The sequence below is a fragment of the Aplidium turbinatum genome, chromosome 5, assembly GCF_918807975.1.
Source record: "Aplidium turbinatum chromosome 5, kaAplTurb1.1, whole genome shotgun sequence".
NCBI classification, from domain to species: domain Eukaryota; kingdom Metazoa; phylum Chordata; class Ascidiacea; order Aplousobranchia; family Polyclinidae; genus Aplidium; species Aplidium turbinatum.
This window is the reverse complement of record NC_137476.1, coordinates 31,873,440-31,896,569: the sequence shown is the minus strand read 5'-3', so window position 1 is coordinate 31,896,569 and position 23,130 is coordinate 31,873,440. Positions and strand designations below refer to the sequence as shown.

The 23,130-nt window shown below is 37.7% G+C and overlaps 1 protein-coding gene across 1 annotated transcript in view; it reads left to right on the top strand.

The window, feature by feature from the left end:
• LOC145771356 (VWFA and cache domain-containing protein 1-like) overlaps window positions 1-23,130 on the top strand; it is a 36,229-nt gene that overhangs the window by 3,819 nt on the left and 9,280 nt on the right. Inside the window, exons 4-16 of the mRNA XM_082583110.1 lie at window positions 681-889; window positions 1,067-1,226; window positions 1,357-1,507; window positions 2,083-2,148; window positions 6,232-6,375; window positions 6,593-6,645; window positions 10,830-10,968; window positions 11,574-11,723; window positions 14,873-14,990; window positions 16,030-16,141; window positions 16,900-17,062; window positions 17,957-18,093; window positions 18,783-18,964. Of these exons, the coding sequence (XP_082439236.1) occupies window positions 681-889; window positions 1,067-1,226; window positions 1,357-1,507; window positions 2,083-2,148; window positions 6,232-6,375; window positions 6,593-6,645; window positions 10,830-10,968; window positions 11,574-11,723; window positions 14,873-14,990; window positions 16,030-16,141; window positions 16,900-17,062; window positions 17,957-18,093; window positions 18,783-18,964 (1,784 nt within the window). The remainder of the gene's footprint in view (window positions 1-680; window positions 890-1,066; window positions 1,227-1,356; window positions 1,508-2,082; window positions 2,149-6,231; window positions 6,376-6,592; window positions 6,646-10,829; window positions 10,969-11,573; window positions 11,724-14,872; window positions 14,991-16,029; window positions 16,142-16,899; window positions 17,063-17,956; window positions 18,094-18,782; window positions 18,965-23,130) is intronic.

Below are 23,130 nucleotides of genomic sequence, written 5' to 3'. Positions count from 1 at the left end.
TTTTCTATATCGCTACTTTGTATGGTATATGTCGTTTTTCGTTGTGATGGTCAGAAATAAAAATAAACTGAATTAAAGTAGCTTTATCTTTTGTTTTCCATTTACAATCTTTAATTTTCCATTTACAATCTTATTTTAAAATTAAGAATGGGCCAGAATCAAGCAATTGTATTTTAAGTCATTTCTTGTAGAATTGTTTTAATTGCTTCAAACGTTATTTTCTTTTGAGATTTGACAGAGGTCTTCAAAAGAAAGCAAGTTCATGCTTTCAACATGTTTTATGTGACCGGTACAATCTAATAGATAACTCAAACAGCCTTACACTGAGCTTCGCTGTAAGCTTTTCCACGCCCGAATTTAATTTCAAAGAAGCCTAGTCTTCATTACGAATCAGTATCGTCGACAAACAGGTACTGTCGTTGTATCCAGGCTAACCATCGGTCGTTGAAGATTTAGATTAAGTAGACGGAAAGGCAAGGAAGCCAATGTTTGTGCCCAACTTCAGGTATGCCTTTAAGTGTCTTGCCAAAGACATAACATGCCCTTACGATTTACGAGCGTCGAACCATGGTTTCTACCACTCGGCTTTGCTGGCCGTGCATTGCGTGTGGCTGTGCAGCCGACAACTTTTCCAATATGTCTACAGCAGTACAGCACTTACACTATACGTTTGAACATAGATCAATCCACTCTCGTCTTGTGAGTTTGTATCTACCAATGCACAAGAGAACCCGATTCGTCTTACACGCGAATTCAGAGAGCAAGCTGTCGATAATCTAAAAAACATACCCACTCTCAAATGGCAGTACTTTGGAAGCGATCAGGGCGTGACCACAATGTATCCTTCTATTCTTGAAGACGTTTGTGGATCTTTCGACGCCAGAACAAGGTTCAAAACGTTTACGGAAACATTTTTCTTTCAAACAAACAAAAAAGCAAATTTTGTCGTTTATATTCTCTTAAACTCCAAGAGATTTTTTTGTTGAAACGTAATTTTCATGAAATGAAAATTTTACTATCATAATATCTCATAGTCGGGTAGCAGTGTAACTCCGGTGTTTTTCAGACCGTGGTACGTTCAGGCCAGTGTTCCATTGGTGAAACAAGTTGTGATAGTACTTGATAAGAGCGGGTCTATGAAGGAAGTCCAGGGTGGTTATGAATTAATGTTTTTGGCAAAAGAAGCAGCAATAGCCGTGCTAAGTACGCTGAACCCGTATGACAAGGTATGCTATGCGAACAATAAGTAACTTTATAAATTTGATAAAAATCCAAAAAGTGAATCACTCATCAATGGTTGTGAGGAAATAGCCCGATTTTTCAGATTTTGATTAATCTTTCTAACTTTGTATCTAGGTTACCGTCCTTGCAATTTCTGACAGGCAGGAAGTGCTTACAGATCACATATCTACTGGCAACGGGGAATGCTTTCGAACAAGGCTAGCTCAGGCCACACCTCAAAACAAAAAAAATATCAATGATTTTATACATAAAATTGATGCAAATGGTGAGTTCAGATTTTTGAATATCAAGCTTTATGTCTTGGTGGATAGATCCTCGACTCTGAAAGCTTAAACCAGGATTGTGGAGTCGGACCGAAAATGTGCGACTCCGACTCCTCGGTTTATCACTGGCCGATTTTATTCTAATTGAATAAGGACCTTGTGATGATCCTCCTTTTAGGTGAAACAGGCTGTCAAGGGTTTAGAAACCATAAAATCATGTGCCTGGCGTAAAACCATAAAATCATCGGCTTCAGTTCAGACAGATTTTTGAGGGTTGCCAGAAAATTTTGCACCGTTTCATTTTTTTTAAATTTCACTATTCATCGTTTTGTATCTAGACGGTATTGGCCTTTTTTTACGACCACGACTCTGGACCTGACAAAATCCCTCCGACTCCACAGCCCTGGCACGACAAAGGATAGAGTTTTATTATTCTCCGAGTAAAAAGTACTGTGCCGAAAATCCAGAGACACTTTTCAGCATCAAAATGAACAAACGTGCGATTTAAAAATGAGTTTAGTATCAGGAATCGTATTCTTTAACTTCTTCATATTCTTGCTCTGTTTTTGAATTTCAGGAGGGACTTACTACACCCAAGCGTTTGACAGAGCTTTTCAATTCTTTACGAACGAACTTGGATCTAGTGAGTTTGTTTGCAAAGACATTGATTACTGGTTACAAGAGTAGGAGCTTATTGCTTGCCTACTATCCCTCCTCTGCCTGCCTCAATCATTCTTGCAATCGTTATTTGTGTTTCGATTTATTGAGTCTGAATCGATCGATTGAGTCGGGGATAAAAACCTGATTTTTGCACACACTATGATTCTTCACAGCGATTACACTCAAATCCAAAATACACACACATCGCAAAGTTGTCCTGGCATTCCTCTAGCTTGCTTTACCGATACCGTACAGAGTTAACACAAAAAAGTAGATGGTCTCCAGACACAACCGCTCCCGGCACGCAGCAAAGCAACAATTAAAGGTGAAACATCTTAGTCATCAGGCAAGCCACGTCACTGAGAACAAAGAAACAACGCAAATTCAACGTTACTTAAATCAGCCAGCCAAGTTACAAATTTCATCACAATTACAAATTAGGAGAGTAATTGACCCGCCGGAACAATTATTCATAGTTGGTTGAGAAGGGTTCGGAAGGCGGCATCATCTCTAAAATTGTTCCTATAGGATCCCTCTAACTCCACGAAAAGTTTCACTCAGTATTTCAGTATAGGTCAACTTTATCAGCTCGGGACTATCAACAATATCGATGATCAACAAAAAAGAAAAAACTTTTGTTCCTGGAATGTTAAACCTATTTTCCAAATAGATGATCTTCCACTATCATAGCCTTGCCCCTATCCATCCTTTTCGACCACGCATTTTCGAATGGCATATTTCCAGATGTTCTCAAAATTGCTAAAGTCATTCCAATTTATAAATCTGGAAGCAAACTCGAAACAAATAATTATAGACCAATTTCTCTACTCTCATGCTTTTCAAAGATTCTGGAAAAGTTAATGTTCAAACGTTTGACGTCGTTTATAAATAAGCATTCGATCTTAACGCCTACTCAGTATGGCTTTCGTGCCAACCATTCAACAAGTCATGCTGCTTTAGACATTATTACCTCCTCATACGAGCAAATGCAGAACAATGAATTGACTGGACTTGTTTTACTAGATCTTAAAAAAGCCTTTGACACAGTTCATCATGAAAAACTCTTGCATAAACTTGATCATTATGGAATTCGAGGAGTTGCCAATGCCTTACTTACTTCCTACTTGAAAAATCGTAAACAATTTGTGTCTATTGGTCAAGAAAATTCTACATTAAAAGAAATAAAATTTGGTGTCCCTCAAGGGTCCATATTAGACCGCTTCTCTTTTTACTTTATATAAATGATATATCTAACTGTGTTTCTTCTGTTCCTAGATTATTTGCTGATGACACTTGTCTTGTTATTAAAGCCGATAATTTATTAAGTCTTCAAAATTTAATTAATCTTGAACTGAAAGGAATCAAACGTTGGATCACAGCCAATTCACTTACGATAAATGCTTCTAAGTCTAACTTTTTAATAATTGCACCCAAGACCAACCAAAAATCAACTAATGTTGAAGTATTTTACGGCAATACCCAACTAAAAAATGTTCACACTGCTAAATACCTTGGTATCTTAATTGACAAAAATCTATCTTTTCTTCCTCATATTGATGCTCTATCTTCCAAACTCTCCAAATCTGTTGGCATACTCTCCAAATTAAAACATTGTTTATCTACCAAAGCTATGCTTCAGCTTTACTATTCTCTTGTGCATCCTTACCTAATATACGGACTGACAATTTGGGGGTCGTCATACAAAACACATATTGGAAAGCTTGGTGTTTTGCAAAATAAGGCAGTCAAAGCTGTTGTGAAAGGCAAATGGGCTGACCATGTTACACCCTTTTATAAACAACTAAATATCCTAAAGTTAAAAGATCTGTACAACTTTGAAATTGCTAAGTTTATGTATCAGTTTAGTTTTAATTTATTACCCGACACTTTTCAAAACTACTTTAAAAAATGTAACCAAATTCACAACTTTTCTACTCGAAACTCGACCAACCTAGATTACTATTATTATCGATACACAACCACAAAACTACAACGCTCAATAAAATACTCTGGCGCAAAAATTTGGAATGATATATCAGATGAAATTCGCAAATCCTCATTCACAACTTTTAAAAGAATGTACAAAAAGAAAATTATTGACTCATATTAAAAAATGCTAAATTAACCTACTAATCAGTTTTTTGATTTCTTATCTTCTTGGACAGCTTCACCGTTATTTATGTATTATTATCTCTTTGTCTCAATTATTCAATTATAATTATCATTGATGAGTTAAGGGTGGCTGCTTGACTTGAAGACCTTGAACGGTCACTTCGCAGCCTCCCGCTGCTGTGATGCTACCATCATTTTTTACTCGTTTTTTTTATTGTAAACTTTTCAACAGTTTTACTGTACATTGTGTTTTGATTTATTGTACATATTTTTCGCAGCGGCCAATAAACAAACAAACACAAAACAAACACATGATGAGAAGTTAGAGGTGGTAGATGCATTTTGTTACTTATGTGACACAGCTACTCAGTGCAGGTGGAGGCACCAATCTCAGTTCCACCACACGAGTAAAGTTAGCCTCAGAGGGTAAATTAAAATAATTACTGCTCATACTCAGAGAAACATACCAGCCCCCCTACCAGGAAAGGCAGGGTCCACAGTAGCTGTGTCAGGAGTGCGATGCTGTTTGCGAGTGAATTCTGGGCTGTGGCAAAAGAAGAATTGGGAAGAATCAAAAGTATTAGCAACGCAATGGTGCGATGAATTTGCAACATCAGATCACAAGAGATCCAGTACACCAGCTCAGACACGCTACTTGACAGGGTGGGCTTGCCAAAGATTGAGAATGTCCTTCGATTCAACCAACCCACTGGTTTGGACATGTTGAAAGAAGCAGCGGATGGATAAACCATTGCCAATATGTACCAGCTCCTAGCACGAAGAAGCCAGCACGAGTGCACGTCCAAGAAAGACGTGAGCTATAAACATAAAGGATGACAGGATGCGGTTGCAGATGACCAACGCTAGGCTCCTAGATCGTGATGAGGGAAAACAGAGCATGTGACTTGCCAGACCCCGTTCTACCCCGTCAACCAGGAAATTGGACGAAAAAAACAGGAAGAAGATTTTTCGATACTTCATATTTGGTTCGCTGATTTTAAAAAATGTAATCAGCTCTATTTCCATCAACTTTACTTTTTGAGATATGCTCTGTGGGACTGAACTTTGCATTGTTTTCATATATTTACAAGATTAACTGCAGACAGTGCACACCGTTTCGACCTTCCCGTCTCATCAGTGCAGTGTTTACACTGGAATGGCCATGAAGGTATATACCTCCACCATCTGACATTTTCTTTTATGCTTTTTGTGATAGGTTATTTGCAAAACATCAAAGTATTTGCATTTTAAAGACAGTATAAAAGCTTAAGTGATTAATAATATACAATAACAATAATTCTTATTTGGCTTATATAATACCAAATAATTTTTTGTGTGAGAATCTCTCGAGATTGCAGAATTTATACAATTTTTTGGTTTCAATTGTAAGCAGCCACCATTGTAGCATTCCATCTAATTTGTGTTTTCATTGTAAATCCAACAAAGATTATTCGTTATTTCTACGCGTTGAAAAAGCTCTCGCATCCCCATTCCCCAATTAGTGCGCACAGCCGTACAACCTACTTCTGATCTACAATCTTTGGCCTTTAGTCTTCAGATATGTTGTTTTGTACTTACGCTAAAGTTTTCGCTCATTTAGTGGCTTTAAATATAAGAAATTGAAGCTTTATAGGCTACGTTTTTTAGCAAGTTGACTGTTTTTTCAGTCTCTGAAGAGAGCACTATATGTCGTGTTTTGGCGGAAATGAGATTGCAAATTACAAAAAGGGATTTTTTTACATTGTTTTAATTTATTAGGCTGTTCAAAAAAGTCTAACTGCAATTTTCGAGCATTAGTATAAGCGCGATCCATGGTTAAGACATGCATTGTTAATGCCAAGGGTTATAGAAAATGAAAACGAAATCTTTCTGTCAGATCCTCATTGATCATCGTTCTCCAGTATCATTATTGATATGATATTCCTAAAGTTAATTGAAAGGAACTTTTCTTTAGGTTCAGCAGTTGAACGAGTAATCCATTTCATGTCGGACGGTTTACCAAATGATTCTCCAGATGAATTTTTGAAAAAGTTGACAGAAAAACATGCAACCTTGTCGAACAGTGTCGTAGTTATGACATACGGGATTGGTGTAATTGGTAAGCGCACTTGACTAGAAAAGCTAAAAAAGAGACACGAAGTGGCACTGAACGATATTTCACTTGTCTACGTTAACTTTAAAATCCCCTGTGCCGTGTTTACCCTATTCTTCGTAATAAGGGATGTAAACTATACTTTACATTTCTTTCACTTTTGCTGACGTGGTTTCTTGGTTTTAATTGCCTAGTTTATACAACAAAGTTTTGATTTTTGCAGACAGCAATAAAATTCTGAAGGATATCTCGCAAAACAATCCCTCTTTCAAAAAGGTATGCCAAGTTTCTTTAGAATAGTCAAGTAGGCTACACTTTAAACTCTAAAGCCACCGCAGGTTCAATGAGATTTTCTCCATGAATACTGAAAAGTTTAGGTGTTCAGGGTTATCGTTTCTAGTATACTAGTTGCAACGTTCATCTGGTGAAAGTAAAACACTGACGCTTTAATGTTGAAAGTTGTACGTCATCTAACGTGGAAAGTACCCGCTCACGCATCTTGGTCAACCTTTAAAACAATGTGTGTTTCACTTTTTTTCTCTTGCCTTCAACCACACTGCAATATATAAATTCGTAAGTTTTAATTTGTATGTTATTGGCTCTGAGAATACGCGAAACGCCAGTGAAGCAATAAATCAACTTGTTTGTCCTGCTGTTACTTTCCCTTTCATCAGATGAACGTTGCAAGTAGTACCAGAAACGATTTTCTCCATGATTATGGCGCAGAATCCGCGCTTCATAATCTTAACAATTCTGTGTGATAACTTTGCCTATGTCCCGTTTTGTCTCAACTTATTTAGGCCTTGTTCGAACCCATCATGACTACTGGAAATAGTATCATTTGATATTTTCGTCCTGACGACAAGCCAAATGTCACTGTTAGTCACTTGCTTCCACTACTCTATCAGTATGGAACAACATGTTCTTGACTTTTAGTGCTTTTTATTTACCGTTTATTAGGGTGTTGCAGGCGCCCCGACCCTCTCGGATTTTGCTTACCTTTTTTGTGGTACTGTGTTTAGCTCAGTAGATCACAAATATGAAGTTTCATAAATTTTCATCGACGTTTACCTCTACCGCCGAGGCCATTTTGAGGCCCACTTTTTGAAATTTTTCATGTATTTTGCCACTAGAGGGCAGTGTATAAGTTTTGCAATATTGGGGTGCATTTAAAAGATGCTCTATGATGTTCTGAATTGTTTAAAAAAAAAAATTGGAGAAATGGGATAAGTATATCCTAAAATATTCAAGTTTTGTCACTCATTTTTTGCACAATACTGCCCCTAGTGGTAAAAAGAAAAGTTAAAATATCTTGAAAACTACTCATCATATTGTTATGGAACTTGCATGCACCCCCCCATTTTCATGGGTAAGGAATTTGATTTTAGCAATATTTTTGCAAAATATTATCACTAGAGGGCGGTAGTTCTAATTTTGAACTATTTTTCTGTGAAAAGGCAATATTGTTGCATTTCTTGAGCTGTGCTTCTGAAGAATACAATTTCATGGTTTATGCACAACAAAATTTATTCAATTATAAAGAAACTGCATGCATGCATGTACTATATCAATAAATCCAAACAGGCAATGTGAGTCTTAGTTAACACAATTTCCGCAAAGGCAGTTGTGCATCTTCATTGTGTTGATAAACGACGTTTTCTAAGATTTGGTATCTTTCTTCAATTCTCCTCCACCACTTGAATATAGTTTTGCAGATTTTTTTCTTGTTTTGCTAGATGAAGAAAGTCGGATACCACTTTTACCCCTCTCTCTGCTGAATCATTACAGACTCTGAGTGCACTTATGATACCATTAGCAGAAGCATAGCCATCATCTATTTCCCACTTTTTTGGGTGTTTGACAAGAAAAGTTGTTGAAATGTGCAAAAGTTCAAATAACATTTTGCTGCTGGCATTTGCATAGGAGCACAATGACAGTGAGTTACCAACCATTAACAATGTCTGGCAGCTCTGGCTTATCGTATCCATTACCAAACCTGTTTGTAACCTGGCCATGGAAACTTGCATTTAAACGCAGCAGAGTTCCAGCCAAAGCTTTTTTTTCATCAATAGTGACTTGTTTGTCTCATAGAACTAAGGGGATCAGCTCCCCAGTTACATACCATGTGTGCCTACCTAAAGCTTTTAAAGCAGCAAGACTGATAATTTTGTCTACTGCAGCATAGCTTTTGATGTCACTTACCAGTTGCAAATCTTCTCGGGGTGCTGATGCAGCAATTGGACAGTTGAACCACCATCCATTAAATTAATACAAAACTGCAAAGGTCAACAAATCACTCTATGTATTGTATTTGTGACTTGGAAATGATTCCTTGCGGTAGAAAGTCTTGCAGCATTACTATCTCATAGCAATAGAGCTGCTTTCCCATCCACCTTGCTCGATGGACAGCAGAGAGAAATGCATGCAGCAGAGAAATGGCCTTAAAAAAAAAGAAAAATTTAAAACAACAACACCCAAAAACTTTTTTCAAGCCATCTCTCTGCTGCATGCATTTTTTTTCAAATAAAGCTAGACAAACCACTTCTCTGCCTAGCATGCAGAAAACATATTGGAGAAGTTATACTTTCTCATGTGTGGGAAGCCCTGTAAGTCGAAACGTCAAGATCTCCAGGCATTGAACTATTCGAAAGATTCCGGAACAAAGGATTCAATGCAACCCCACATGCTGCAGCTGTACTGCACACCAAAAATCCTCAAAAGAGTTGGGAGAATTTGTAACAACTCAAAGCAGAAAAGTGTAAGCACATAAAGCTTGAGAGAGATATGCAAAATTATCAGAGGGGTGATTACAAAGAACTTTTAGACCTGATGACGGTGTAGATTGGAATCAACAGTGGACAGTACAACTTCATGAAATGTGGAACAGTCCATCGAGCAAGGTGGATGGGAAAGCAGCTCTATTGCTATAAGATAGTTATGCTGTAAGACTTTCCACCGCAAGGAATCATTTTCAACTCACAAATACAAAAATTAGAGTGATTTGTTGACCTTTGTGCTTTTGTATTAATTTAATGGATGGTGGTTCAACTGTCCAATTGCTGCATCAGCACCCCGAGAAGATTTGCAACTGGTAAGTAATATCAAAAGCTATGATGCAGTAGACAAAACTATCAGTATTGCTGCTTTAAAAGCTTTAGGTAGGCACACATGGTATGTAACTGGGGAGCTGATCCCATTAGCTCTATGGGACGAACATTCGAACAAGTCACTATTGATGAAAAGGAAGCTTTGGCTAGAACTCTGCTGCATTTAAATGCAAGTTTCCATGGCCAGGTTACAAACCGGAACAGGTTTGGTAATGGATACGGTAAGCCAGAGCTGCCAGACATTGTTAATGATAACTCATTGTCATTGTGCTCCTATGCAAATGCCAGCAACAAAATGTTATTTGAACTTTTGCACATTTCAACAACTTTTCATGTCAAACACCCGAAAGAGTGGGAAATAGATGATGGCAATGCTTCTGCTAATGGTATCATAAGTGCACTCAGAGTCTGTAATGACACAGCAGAGAGAAGGGTAAAAGTGGTATCCGACTTTCTTCATGTAGCAAAACAAGAAAAAAATCCGCAAAACTATATTCAAGCGGTGGAGAGGATTGAAGAAAGATACCAAATCTTAGAAAACGTCGCTTATCAACACAAAACTGCCTTTGCGGAAATTGTGTTAACTAAGACTCACATTGCCTGTTTGGATTTATTGATATAGTACAGGTATGCATGCAGTTTCTTTACAATTGAATAAATTTTGTTGTGCATAAGCCATGAAATTGTATTCTTCAGAAGCACAGCTCAAGAAATGCAACAATATCGCCTTTTCACAGAAAAATAGTTCAAAATTAGAACTACCGCCCTCTAGTGGTAATATTTTGCAAAAATATTGCTAAAATCAAATTCCTTACCCATGAAAATGGGGGGGTGCATGCAAGTTCTATAACAATATGATGAGTAGTTTTCAAGATATTTTAACTTTTCTTTTTACCACTAGGGGCAGTATTGTGCAAAAAATGAGTGACAAAACTTGAATATTTTAGGATATACTTATCCCATTTCTCCAATTTTTTTTTTAAACAATTCAGAACATCATAGGGCATCCTTTAAATATACCCCAATATTGCAAAACTTATACACTGCCCTCTAGTGGCAAAATACATGAAAAATTTCAAAAAGTGGGCCTCAAAATGGCCTCGGCGGTGGAGGTAAACGTCGATGAAAATTTATGAAACTTCATATTTGTGGTCTTCTGATCTAAACACAGTACCACAAAAAAGGTAAGCATGGTGAAACCAAGATTTAAATTTCATGGGGCGCCTGCAACACCCTACCGTTTATTGAAGTTTGAGAACTTTTTTTTTACATATCCTCAAGTGAGGCAAAAACAACACCCTTTCAATGGTTTAAACTTATCAAAACCTACAATATAACATTTTATTTTTTAAGAAAGGAGACTTATTGAAAATCAATGGCCCTGAAGATGTAAGGAATCTTGTGTCAACATATTATAAAATTCATTCTTCTGCAAACCGAGCCACAACTGATCCGATTTGGTCTGTTCCTTACCTGGATTCTTTAGGCCTAGGTAATACCCAGTCAGCCAAATCCGTCATACTTACATTGATTTAACGTCTGCAGACGATGAATCAATGTACTGTAAACATCACGGATTTTGCTGTCTGGGTAGCATTTATTAGTCAAATTGTTTGGAGGGAATAACAAGGTAATCTTTTGGTGACATGGTTTTGATAACCCTGATTTTTTTATAGATAATTTCTATTGAAGTAGTAGTAACGGCCGGTCATTTCACACCAGTGATGAGACAAGATCGTTCCTAGAAGCATTACAACAACTTCTGTTGACAACTTCGCTACAACGACACTCTGTGATTGATTAGTTTATTTTATGTTACGATTAAAACAACTTACTAGTGATAAAATATCTTTGAATCGAAAATGGTAGGTTATTGCATGAAGGTACATATGTCGAAGGAACACGTTTTAGCAAGTAAAATCCTTGTATTTAGTACGTCATTTTCTTCTCGAGCATGCTATGACGTTCGCGTTTTGTAGCGTCTACATTTTTTCCAGATCCCTGTTATGTTATGCAAATAATCTTGTTTTTTGTTGCTTTGATTGTCGGAAATTAAAAAGATGATGATGAAAATGTTCATATGTAACTTGTTTCTAGGTCAAATGATAACAGCAAGCCTTCCTGTGTACAAAGGCGTTAAGTTACTTGGAGTAGTGGGCGTGGACCTAACTCTGGATGATTTGCTTTCTACGTCATCGTTTACGAAGCACAATGAGTTTACTTATGCTTTCGTGATAGATAAAGCCGGTAAGCCAGCGAGCAGTGAAAAAAGCAGAGAGTACCACACTGAGTTGACAAATTCAAGTCTCTACAGTAGTATAAGTAGTTCAGTTTTAATCCAGTGATGTCCCCGTTACCGAGGGTGGCCGGATTCGGATTCACCTCCAAGTGCCGCAATCGCCTTCACACCCTGGATCCACATCCATCTCTCTAACGCGTCCTGTCTTGTCAAGTCCAGCCTTGTCTCTACAATACACTTAAATCTCTCGATGTAATTTGGTAGCCTACCCTCTGCTTTTTTGATTGGTACTATTTATCGTACTACGTATCCTTTTTTGTCATTGGTAAATTCAAAGGAAGATTTTTAATGAAAAGTTGAGTGACAAAGTTTTATTTTTAAAAGCATTCGAAAGATTGAGTGAATTGAAGACGGTAACAAAATTCGTTGTGTGATTTTTTCATCAATCAAAAAGTTGAATGGCTTTGCAGACGGTAATATTTAAATATTTAGATTTGAGGGCACAGATCGAATTTCTAGTGTATCTATAATGCTAGTGTATCTGTAGGCCTACTGTATATCATGCAGATATTGCTATAATTGCATACATTGCAGTGACTTTTTGTCTTTATTAAAAGCAGAAAATGCGAGCCAGTGCTTGCAGTGCGGCACCTCAGTAAGCATCCGATTTTTCTAACTGGCCCTTGTGTTAAAATATTTCCAACCCCTCATCTAAGTGGTTGAGCAAGTATCGAATTGCTAGTTTGTTGTCTTATCATTTTGCTCCAAGAGAAGAGTGCAGTCACCTTCACATTGACTAAGTTTGACATTAGGGTGTAACACTTTTTGAAAAATATTTTCACCTTGTTTCAATAATGTTTCTAACAGGTGGGAAATGCCTCACTGATGGCAGAAACCAATTTTTAGGGATTAAAAACGATTTTTTAAAGTTCCACACTCAGGTTGAAATATAGTGCTTTCGGATATGCAAATTAGGTAAAATATGGGTTTATTTATGTTTTACACTTAATTTTTTGTTTACAAATAATTGCAAATTGTAGGAAAAGGACGCATAATATTACGTATTATATTATCGAAATGTTATACCTATTCTATAATACCTATCAAATCATGTTTTGCAACATTTATTTTGTGTGTACCTACTGTATTATTCTGTAAATAACCTAATGTGCATACAACATTTGCAGTATTTTTTTACATCTTTGCACTTTCTTTTAGTACAATTGTCATCAACTGTGAAATTTCTACAAACATACATTATTAGCAACTGTTTGTCATTTATGTTTCCTTGGTTTGGTTGGGCAATTCAAAAACTGGCTAAGGAGGCCAACGTGGCCTATGGAACCATGTTCACAGTTCTCAAGAAGGATTTGAATATGAGCCCATTCAAACACCAGAAGAAACAGTTGCTAAATGCCAATACCATTGAGAAACGTCTCTCCAGAGCCAGAATTCTGCTCTCACGTATTCAAGGAGGAGGCACGCTGCCAAATCTTGTGTTAAGTAATGAGAAGAAATTTGATGTCCAGCATCATTTTAACAGTCAGAATGATCGTGTTTGATCAAGAGATGGTGACGTTGAACCCCGAGTAGTCACTTGGAGACAAGGGGCGGCATCAGTGATGGTGTGGGCTGCAGTCAACGACTCAGGAAGTAGTCTACTGATTTTTGTGGACCAAGGAGTGAAATTGAACCAAGAAAACTACCGAAATGATATTCTTGATGAGTCATTGTTGCCTTGCCAGGCAAAGAAACACTTCAAAAAACGGAATTGGTCATTCCAACAAGATTCTGCCCCTTGACATGGAGCTAAGAGAACACAAAACTGGCTTTCAGCCAATGTGCTGTGCGGTGCTTCATTTTCAAGGAAGAATGGCCTTCATCCCCAGACCTGAACCCTCTAAACTTTGGCATCTGGTCTTACCTGGAGAGCAAGGTTTTGACTAAACACCACCAAATTAGACCAACCACCTGTTAGTGTTGAAAATGTTAAGAAAATTTCTGTTTCATCAATTGACACCCAGAAACTTGTTTGGACAAATAGGCCTTTGAAATCGCTTTTTGGTATTACCAGTAAATGTTCTCCAGCTATTTCAATTGGTACACCTGGTGATTGTAAATCCTTCAAAAACAATCAAATGGCAAATGAAAGACTAATTGAGTGTGTAAAAAATGCATGTAGGAAAAGAAGGTGGTTAATAGTGAAGATTTCATGGATAATGAAAAGATACTGAAAATAGACAATGTTGTTAGAGAATCTGCGACAAGCATGACAGCTTCGTTGTTCAAAGGAAATAAAATAAGAGTTGATTTGTCTTTTGATTTCAATTGGATTTTTTGTTGGTTATTTTTCTCGGACATGTTGTTTTGTGCAAATTAAACATATCTGCTGCCTTAATATTCGTTTTACTTTAGATATCACCGTTTGCATTTTACGGTAAAATGTTGTTAAATTAAGAGTTTTTGAAATTCTTTATGCCTTTAAATTTAGGCCAAGGAAGTTAAGAAGATGTCAACTTAGTTATTTTTATTGACCAGACAAACTTAAAACTCTCTTACACATATACAACTGTTCTACAACAACAAAGACCTTGCCAAAAACAACAGTATGAATAGGTCGAGCAACATTTTATAGCTAAAAATATGAATATTTTCAACTTGAGTGTGGAACCTCAAAAATTAATTTATTGTCAAAAATCATCTTTTCAGAACATTTTAGTATCACCACTTCCCATCTATAGAACATATTATTGCCATACTTTTGGAAAAATGTTACACCCTATTTGACATCCATCAAAAGCATGCTACTGCATCTTGGCAAGACAATCTTATGGTAGATAGTTGACGCTTATCTTCCAGTAGATTCGTTTCAAATTTTCAATCACTATAGACAAAACATAAAATACTTTAAATATTATTTATATAAATATTACTTAAAATATTATATGTGATTATATTATATAATTTTTTTAATATCTTATCTAACTATTTTCTTTTTCTGAAACTTCTGGACATAATACATTATCAAATTATACTACAATATATAGCATTGTATAATATATTATTAGTTATTAGGCCTATATTGCGAAAAAGTGAATATTCTTAATAGTTTTTGTATATGTAATATTAACTTGCTAATTGATGACACGTACTGCAGGACTCATCATCAATCACCCATTATTCCCTTATGTTGACGACAATGAATCTCTGTTTGTGGAAGCCACCGCTTTCGAGCGTGATGTTGACTTTCATGCTATTTTCGATTCTATGAAAAGGTCGGCAACTTTCTCCTTGTCAGCTGCAACGCAATGAAATAGTTCATTCAAATTTTAACATTTTGTTGTACCGTTACTTTTTGGTTTTTGAATGTCCCACCAGCTGGAAAAACTGCCCTTTTCTTTTCGTCGTTTCAATGTCCGGCTGTTTAAAATGATGTGAGAAGATGAGTTTTTCCTAGCTTGGTGTTAGTAACCAAAAGAAGGTTGCTTGTTAATTTTCACATGACAGTAAAAGTTTACATCAGATGTAGCTGAACGAAGATATACACCAGGGCTACTCAACTAATGTTAGCAAAGGTCCATTTTGACAAGTTGAATATTTTTTCGGTCCGGTGAATATTTCATATACAATCACGAAAATTAAACAACCAGTAGCCTACGAGCACCGAAACACTTTTCAGGTAGTATGTAACACGACTTGGCTTTTGTTTGACACAAACACAGAAATAAAAAAGGAGAAATGTATTGTGTTTCTTTGTAGTGTAACTGTGTGGATCGCACATCAGAGAAGACGGCAAAGCGTTGGGGGTCTGGGGGCGAAGCCCCCAGCTTCTTGGGTAATCACAAAAAATTGTTTTTCCCTAATGGAAATCTGTTAAAAGAGGTCCTAAAATGTGGCAATGAGGTTATTCTACCAGAAGCCCGAGGTCTACCTTCAACACCCAGAAGGTCCGGATTCGGACCGCATTCCGCCAGTTAAGTAGCCCTGGTATACACTATACAGGCATTAGGCACTTTACGCCCAATGAGTTCAGTATTCTTAGCCCAAAAAGCAGTAAGGTTAAGCCCGAAGCCCCAAATGGAATCTTGGGAGTGCTGGCTATAGAGATGACTTTTCATGCACGTTTGTTGAAGATTGCCAACTATTTTCTCTTGAGCTTTACACAACCCAGTAGTTTCTCACATTGCTGTGAAGCTGTACTGAGCTAAATATCTGCTTGAACAAGATTCAACAAGTTTAGCATTAAATATGGTAGCCTACAAACAACTACAAATTCGTCTTGAAAATTAAAGGCACATTTTTCAATTCCAACAGAGGCAGGTCAGGTCGGCAGAGGGTATGGTCGGAGAAAGTTCTTCCTGAAGGCGACAGTAGGAAGTATGGCGTGTCCAAGCATTTGATTAGATCGGATTACATATGGAAGCGCGTAAATATTTGATTATATCTTAAGGTTGAATTCTTTATTCAGCAAAATTCGATATCTACGTCATGACCGTTACTTTCAATATTTAATAATTCAAAATCGAGAGTCAAAACTGAATGATTTGTTGCAGAAGAAGAGTATTTAGTAAGAGTAGACTTGTGGGACAGCAGACTTCAGTTCAACATGCCATAGCCCGAAGAAGGGCCGTAGGCATTTCTCTCCAGACTCTAGAGTACTGTTCATAGTTATGAGAGAAATCAAAAGGTATAGTCGAAGGGGCGCCACTCATGTCTTTAAGTGTCTTACTAAAGACAGAGCCACATGCTCTTGAGCGGTGTCGAACCGACGGCCTTTCCAACGTCGTTCCAGGGCTCTCACCACTCGGCTATGCAGCCGACAGAAAGCATACTTGTGTAGCATAATCGATTTAACTACAGTGGAAATATGTATCTACTTGGAACCATTAAAATTTATCACACTCAGTATTAATTATTATTGTCAAATTGCTAATCTAGGACATAACCTCAAGCTAGCAATCCATGGGGGATTGGAGAAGGCTCTGGCCTCTTTTGGAAGAATGTAGTGTTGACTTATGCATGCTATTGTTCTAAATTTTGCTTTTGCCTGTGATCTTAGCTATAGGCTGACCGCAACGAAAATGCACGATGGATACAGAGCTGTATACAATATGCACATATTATGGTTAGTCGTCTTCCTTCATTGCATAATCACGACTTTATTCTTACCAGATTTATTTTCAGATACCAGGCACCACTTTTTCTGTTTGTTTGGTTTTGTCTGGGACGACACACAAAATTCTTTCAGCCCAATCTCCCGTTTTGAAAGGAGAGTTTCTTTATCATCGAATAGATTTAGTGCCACCAAAGAGTCCATGCAATCATTTCAACAACTTTGCATCTTTAGGTAGTAAAATTTTCGAGTCATGAATAATGAGAAAATAGTAAATGAAAAGCTTTAACATAGCTTGCAATATATAGATGCTCCTTTCATGTGATTCTATTTGAATAAGCTTAACTGAAGATGATCTAGCTACTAGCTGATCGAAATCGATTTTTAGCTGTTTATGATTGAACTGACTCGTGTGAGAATAAATTCCTTTGCATTCCTATCAGGTGTTATTGGTTTATTTTTTGGTTTTGCACAAATTCTTTAACTACTACATGCATTTTTTCGAAATCTGAAAAGTATTTTTGTTTTAAATTATCGAAATGTAAACGGTTGGCGAAATTCAACTATCATATGCTCTCATGTTTACATCATTTCAACATCGCCAGACGTAAAAATAGCAACATTTGTCATCTGAGGATTGACATCCATGTTTGGTTATCGCATGTCTTATCTACCAATAGCACCGACACAAATCGCAAAAAAATGTAGAATCCAAAATGTAGATGCTCATGTCCGGCAAACGTTTCGAAAACGAGACTGCTTTCATCTTCAGCGAAATTGAATCAATTTAATTGCACTGAAGATGAAAATAGTTGAGTATTTCAGAATGTTTGCAGAATATGAGTTTGTATCTACATTTTGGGCTCTTTATTTTTTTATTAGATTGATCAAGCGTACCTACTACTCTGCTCCTAACACAGAGACAGACACTTTTCTCTATATTTCATGCTGCGTTGCACTGACTTTGTTAGATATCAAATCATTCTTTGGTTGAAACTTAAAACCGAAATTAAATATCGACATTGCCCTGCTATATAAAACCTTTCAAGTTAGTAGATATTTTTTACTAAAATCTTCCGTTTTCCAGTCTCTCCGTGCCGACGTTGTTTATAATTTTTTACATTTTAGATCAAACTTCAGTCTTCTTATCTGCTCGAACGTTCAAAGATCATAAACGATATTTAAATCATAAATTCACAGCGACTGATGTGGAAGACATTGTCAATTTCATGGAAGGTGTTGGCAAAAATACTTTTGACATTAAGGTGGGAAAAGTAATATTGTTATGATAAGTGGAATCGTAGTTGCTGAATAGGTAAGTAATCGTAATCGATTGCAATCGCCCCTTGGAGGTTCTTGATTCAGTGACTAATGTCATCAGATCCTATTGTGAACAAGCTGAGTAACAAAGGCAGCCAGAACAGCCAGCCAACACAAAGGAAGATGCTAAGAGTTTAGAAATGCTCTAATCATGCATTTTTGTAAGTGCAAGTCGCTTTTTCAACCTACAATGCTTAATTTTCCTGGTATCTGGTTGGTTGTTTTTTTAATCTTTATTCTCGGACCGACATAGGCTTTGATAGGTTATTCCTGGCAGTCTCGCATACGTGTAGAGGCTTTGAACCACTGACGCAGAGCCGGTTATTGAGATTGACAAAGTGAAGAGTTGAGTCATTCACGGAACCATATTGCGTGGTGAAACCAAAGGTCAAGTTGTATGGAGCCAAAGGTCAATTTATTGACAAAAAATGTTTCTCAGCAGCCGATTGTAGCAAGAGTTGGCAGCGATAGTACCTTCTAGCTACCTCCGTCTATTTCCAGCTTACAAAACGTGCCTTCTTCACACCGTTTTAACGTCTAGTTACGTTGTTAATTATTAAAAATGTCGTTGGCTGAGCTGTCCAAATCTTTTGCTGTTGGTATTTCTTTATATGTTGTTGTTTGTTTACCGTAGGATGGCATTAGGGACGAAGTATCCGCTACTCAATTCGCTGAAACGCTTTGGACCAGACAGGACGAAAATACAGTGATGCAAAGCGAGATTGTGTGGCGGTTTCTTGCCACTAGAAACGGTGTCTATCGAGTATATCCTGGCTCACAAGTGCCAGACGCTTTTGACCCTGTTTCAAGGCCTTGGTGAGTATCATAGTATCTTTCTCTTCTTGTCATCATCATCATCATAATCCATCTTCGGTTTGTTCCCCACTAGTGGGGGTGGCCGATTGTTTCCGCGCAGCAATTATTTTTATCCCTTTTCTTCATTTCACCCTGTCCCTTGCATCTTCCTCCTTCAGTCCGACTTTTTTAAATTCATCCTTCACTTGTTGTTTCCACGTTCTTCTTGGACGACCGCGTTTCCTCTTCCCATCTACCTTTAGATCTAGTGCCTTTCTAAGAAAACTTCCTTCCTCCCTCCTTATCACATGTCCATACCATCTTACTCCATTTGCCCTTGCCATTTGGTCTATGGTCTCTCTCATCTCTAGCATATCCAACAATTCTTCAGTCCTTTTTTCCCTTCTCGTTTTCACCCCACACATTGCTCTCACCATTGACCTTTCCGTTCTTCTCAGGATTGCCAGTTCACTCTCTCTCAATACCCATGTCTCGCTACCATATAGCATTGCAGGCCGCACACAGCTCCGATATACTTTTCCTTTCATCCTTAGTGAAAATTTTCTGCCATACAACATTTCCCCACATTCCCTGAACTTTGCCCAGCCCAATCTTGCCCTTGTTGTCACCGCTGCTTCACATCCACCACTTCCATCTATCCGATCACCCAGATAACAGAAGTCTGTCACTGTTTCGATGCCATGGCAGAACTCATCATCATGGCCTTCCACTTCATTCCTTCCTTTACTGCATTTCCCACAAACAAAACACTTCGCCAATCTTGTTGCGGTTCTCTTGACATTAGCACATCTTGCATGTACCCACTTTCCACATTCCTTGCATTGCATTGAATTTCTCATCACTCTCTTGCCACATATTCCACAGGGATCTACTTTGCTCTCAACAACTGTTCCTTCTGCTCCACTCACCATCACTTTTGTTTTTTCAAGATTCACCTTCATACTCTTGGTTTCAAATGCTTCTTTCCATTTCTCAAACTTTCTCTCCAGTCCCTCCATACTATTACTTGTCAAGACCAGGTCGTCTGCATACAAAATTTCACTCAATAAGCCCTCCCTCACTCCTTCAGTTACAACGTCAACCACAATAGCAAATATCATAGGTGACAAACTGATCCTTGGTGTACACCAACCTTCACAAAAAACTCGTTTGAATAATTTGATCCAACTCTCACTTTTGTTCTTGCATCCTCATACATAGACATCACAGCTCTCACTAATACCTCTGGTATACCTCTTTTCCTCATTGCCCACTCCATCACTTTCCTTGGTACTCTGTCAAATGCCTTTTCTAAGTCGACGAAACACATATATAGTTTTCTCTGCTTCTCTCGGTATTCCTCCTGCATTCTTCTCAATATAAACAGAGCATCCACTGTACCTTTTCCTGGCATAAATCCAAACTGCATATCATTTAATTTCACCAATGTTCTCAACCTCTTTTCTAGAATTCGCTCCACAATTTTCATTCCATTTTCTAGTAGTTTTACACCTCTATATGCACTGCAACTTCTCACATCTCCTTTTCTCTTGAACAGTGGAACAACAGTACTATGCTTCCACTCCTCCGGCATTCCCTCTCCATGTAATACCCTTTGGCTAAGTTGTAGCATTACTTCAATTCCCAACTCTCCACTTGCTTTTATCATCTCTACGCTCACTTCTGATGGACCGGCTGCTTTATGCAGTTTTATTTGCCCCATTGCCTCCACCACTATATCACGAGTCACCTTTCCCACTGGACCCTCCACCAGATCAACCTCTGTCATATGATCCCATACATTCTCCTTATTCATAACATTTTCCATATGTTCCTTCCACACTTCTCCTCTGCTTTCCGGGCTGAAATGCAACTTCCCATCTCCACTCCTTATACATCTTCCCCCTACAATATCTTTCCCATCCTTTTTCATTTGCTTTATGAGTCTGAATACTTTATTTTGGCTTTCCCCCATTTTATTAAGTTCCTCCTCAGCACCATTCTTCATAGCTCTTGCAACAACCCTCTTTGCCTTCTTTTTCATACTCTTATACTTCTTTTTATTCTCTTCTGACCCATTTTTGCGCCACTGCTTGTATGCATCTCTTTTCTGTGAAATCGCATGCTTCACCTCTTCATCCCACCACCATGTGTCTCCACGATCCCTCCTCACTTTCTTTTTCCCACATACTTCATCACATGCTGCTAGGACACCTTTCTGAAATGAAGCCCACAAGTCCTGCGCACTTATGTTTACCAGCTCTTTTGCTCTTTTCACAAACTTAATTCTCGTTTCTTTTTCCTCCAGTTTCCACACATTTCTCACAAAAACTCGTTCTTTCTTCACAATTTTTTTCACTTTTTTCATATTTAAGTCTCCTACTACTAGTCTATGCTGCAACTCCCACGGAATTACTTTCACATTCTTGAAGTACTTTCTCTGTTCCTGCCCAACCACAATAAAATCAATTTCCGACTCATGTCCTCCTGAGCTGTAAGTCAAGTAAGTAAGTCTTCTTGTAAATGTGGTAATGAGGAACAAACCGCAGACCACATCACCAACGATTGTGCCATCTTTAATACACGTAACGTAGTCTAAGATTGTAGTCTTAGCTCTTAAAGCTAAGCAACGTAGTGATAAGAAGAGCACAGCGTGGCTTTTTTTTCGTTTGGTACAGCGTGGCTCTCAAACCTTGCGGCTCAGCCTGAGTCAGAGCATGGACTTCTAAATAGTAGCATCTGGACTGGAAACTCAGTGGGCAACAGTAGGCCAAACAGTTGGTACAACAGTTGGCCAACAGTGGGCCAACAGCCAAGTAACTAACCCTGTTGGCCAACTGTTGTACCAACTGTTTGGCCTACTGTTGCCCACTGAGTTTCCAGTCCAGATGCTACTATTTAGAAGTCTATGGTCAGAGGTCTCTCTTTTTCGTGTAAAACAGGATTATTCAGATTTCAGGGCAGGTGATAGAAAGCCAGGTGAGTGCAGCTTCGTACAATGCTGCTATACCATGCATTCCATTTGGCGCCTTGCAAGTCCATATCAGGGGCGCGCCATCGGGTGAGGTATAAAACCATGGAGTTTGGTATCGGTGGCACACTATTCTGTAGTCAAAATGTCTTCCATGTAATGGGCTGCACTGGTGGTATGATCACTAAATGGTTGTAATAGTTCAAGGGCAACTGATACAAAGGGCTATCTTGAAATTAATCGCTGGGAATATTCCTGAGGTGGGATTGTGAGTTTTGCTTGGAGCAAGTGAAAGGTCATTGGAATCTGACACAATATCCACTCGTCTGTACGTGGTCATCACTATTGGTTTTAGCACAACCATCTGCCTACACCAGTGGTTCTCAATCTTTTTGTGTTGGTGGACCCTTTTGGTGCCTTCGAAGCGGTCGCGGACCCCTAAAAATTTATATTTGAAATTTTGGTATATCGCGTCTCCTTATGGAATCATATGTTAAATAAGTTTCGAGGCAACACAGAAGAATTTGCTGATATCGCAACGCACTTGACGATTAATGAGATTGACGAAATTATGTTATGAGTAGGGCGATTTTTTTGTAACCTAAAAAACTCAAAAAGGTGACTTTAATTTTGAAAAAAAGTAACCAAAAAGTAACTTTATTTAACGAAAATAAGAAAGCGAAAGAAATGGCAGCAATTCAACATAAAAAAGCATCTAAATTAGTTTCAATTTGTACTCAAATCAGAATTACACAATGTACTGTTTTACATTCTCTGGCAGGAAGTTTCTGTCAATCAAACACTTTAGCTGTTGAAGGGAAAACAATGGGTTAAATATAGTTAGGCTAACACAATTTGTTTCATCGAAAAAATCGCTTAACGAGTTTTCGGTAATGCACATAATACGAACAAGCATGGGCTCATGTAAACCTAAAATCCGTAGCCTACCATAGTAGAAGTTATGTTAAAATTTTGGCATTACGTAGAATGCAAATTCATCTCTCCAGTATAGCAATGAATGATAAATAAATAGGGGAATTAGGCAAGATGTATGCAAAATAAAGTGACCTAACAAATTAAAAGTATCCTAAAAACACAAAAAGTGACTTTTGGTAACTTTATAACTTCTTAAATATTCCCACAACCATGAAATTTTGGTTCTACATTTGTTTTGTTAATTGGTACAACTAAAAAAAAAAGTAACTTTAGTGACAAA